General features: G+C 46.5%; 1 protein-coding gene across 1 annotated transcript in view; it reads left to right on the top strand.

The window, feature by feature from the left end:
* Window positions 1-285: 285 nt before the first annotated feature.
* Window positions 286-1291, top strand: part of LOC143017422 (ras-related and estrogen-regulated growth inhibitor-like protein) — a 2036-nt gene continuing 1030 nt past the window's right edge. The window contains exons 1-3 of the mRNA XM_076172139.1: window positions 286-741; window positions 871-1049; window positions 1226-1291. The exon at window positions 1226-1291 is cut by the window's right edge and continues 1030 nt beyond it. Of these exons, the coding sequence (XP_076028254.1) occupies window positions 597-741; window positions 871-1049; window positions 1226-1291 (390 nt within the window). The 5' untranslated portion in view covers window positions 286-596. The remainder of the gene's footprint in view (window positions 742-870; window positions 1050-1225) is intronic.

The following is a 1291-nucleotide window of genomic DNA, read 5'->3' on the forward strand; positions in this document are numbered from 1 at the left end:
GGCAGGCTGGCGCCGTGGGGTTGAGAAGAAAGGCATCCACTGAGAGGATGCGGGCTCGATTGCCATATCAACGGTCACTAACGGTCGCAAAATTTAAATTCTAACCATTACCGGTTTTTTAACGGTCATCGGTATATCAATCAGGGGGATTGTGACCGTCGGTTGCATTATGTGGAAACTTCCCGGAAAGGTGGGAATAGTGGGATAGGGGGAGAATAGGGGAGAGATTTGGATAGTTGGCAACTGTCTTGAGACGGTCGAGGGCAGGCTATAAGTAGTGGCGAGTTCCACGTCTGCGTAGTCCCAAGCTCACCACCGTGATCGAAAGAGAAATCACTTGTTGCTCTTCTTCTGTAAAGAGAGAGCCAAAGAGAGAGAGAGAGAGAGAGAGTCTAACTTCGACTCTTCTTTTTCCCTTGTGTCTGTGTCGTGTCCTCAAGCCCATTTTGGATACACCAAGACCCCCTTTGGATACTTGAAGAATACGTTTAGGGATATTGTGTGAACTTGTGTGTTCTTAGTGTGTGCTGTGCTGTGCTCACAACCACAAGGAACTTGTATAGTACCTACTGCAACTCGCCCGGATAGTACTCGTTATGAGAACAGAAGACAAGATGATCAACGGATCTTCGAGTCCGGTCGTCCGGATAGCCGTTCTGGGGTCCTACCAGGTCGGCAAGTCGGCCCTCACCGTCAGGTACCTGACGAAGAGGTTCATCGGGGAGTACAGATCAGATACAGGTGAGTCTCGGGATGGTTATATGCACCGTTAAATGCTCAAAGTCCTTAATATGATTTTTTTTCTGTATGCGAGAAAACTCTTCCTGCTGCTTGATCCAACTAACCTGTTGCATTTCTCTTCTTCCTCAGATATGCTGTACAAGTGTCAACTCCAAGTGGAGGGGTCTCCGCTCCCTGTAGAGATCATGGATGCTGCTCCACCCAATTACGCCTCCTCCAACGTCCACATGCACTGGGCTGAGGCCTTTGTCATCGTCTACTCTGTTTGTGATCGGGAGAGCTTCCGCAATGCAGGCGAAATCCTTGAGGTGAGTTGAAATTTTCGACTTTTTTTTCAAGTTCATTTCTTTTCGTGAATTTTCTCTCCGACATAATATGTTCTGCAATAACCATATTTTATTATTATAATTATTATTAATATTTTTTTTCACTTTGTAGTTTTTGTCAAGCGAGGTCTTAACGTTCTCTTGTTCTTCTTCCACAGACTGTCTGCTCCCAAAGAAGCTCAGCTCCCGTTCTCCTCCTCGGAAACAAGAACGATCTCCACCAC

This window comes from Oratosquilla oratoria, chromosome 32, assembly GCF_046742065.1.
Source record: "Oratosquilla oratoria isolate Oo_2021 chromosome 32, ASM4674206v1, whole genome shotgun sequence".
Lineage (NCBI taxonomy): Eukaryota > Metazoa > Arthropoda > Malacostraca > Stomatopoda > Squillidae > Oratosquilla > Oratosquilla oratoria.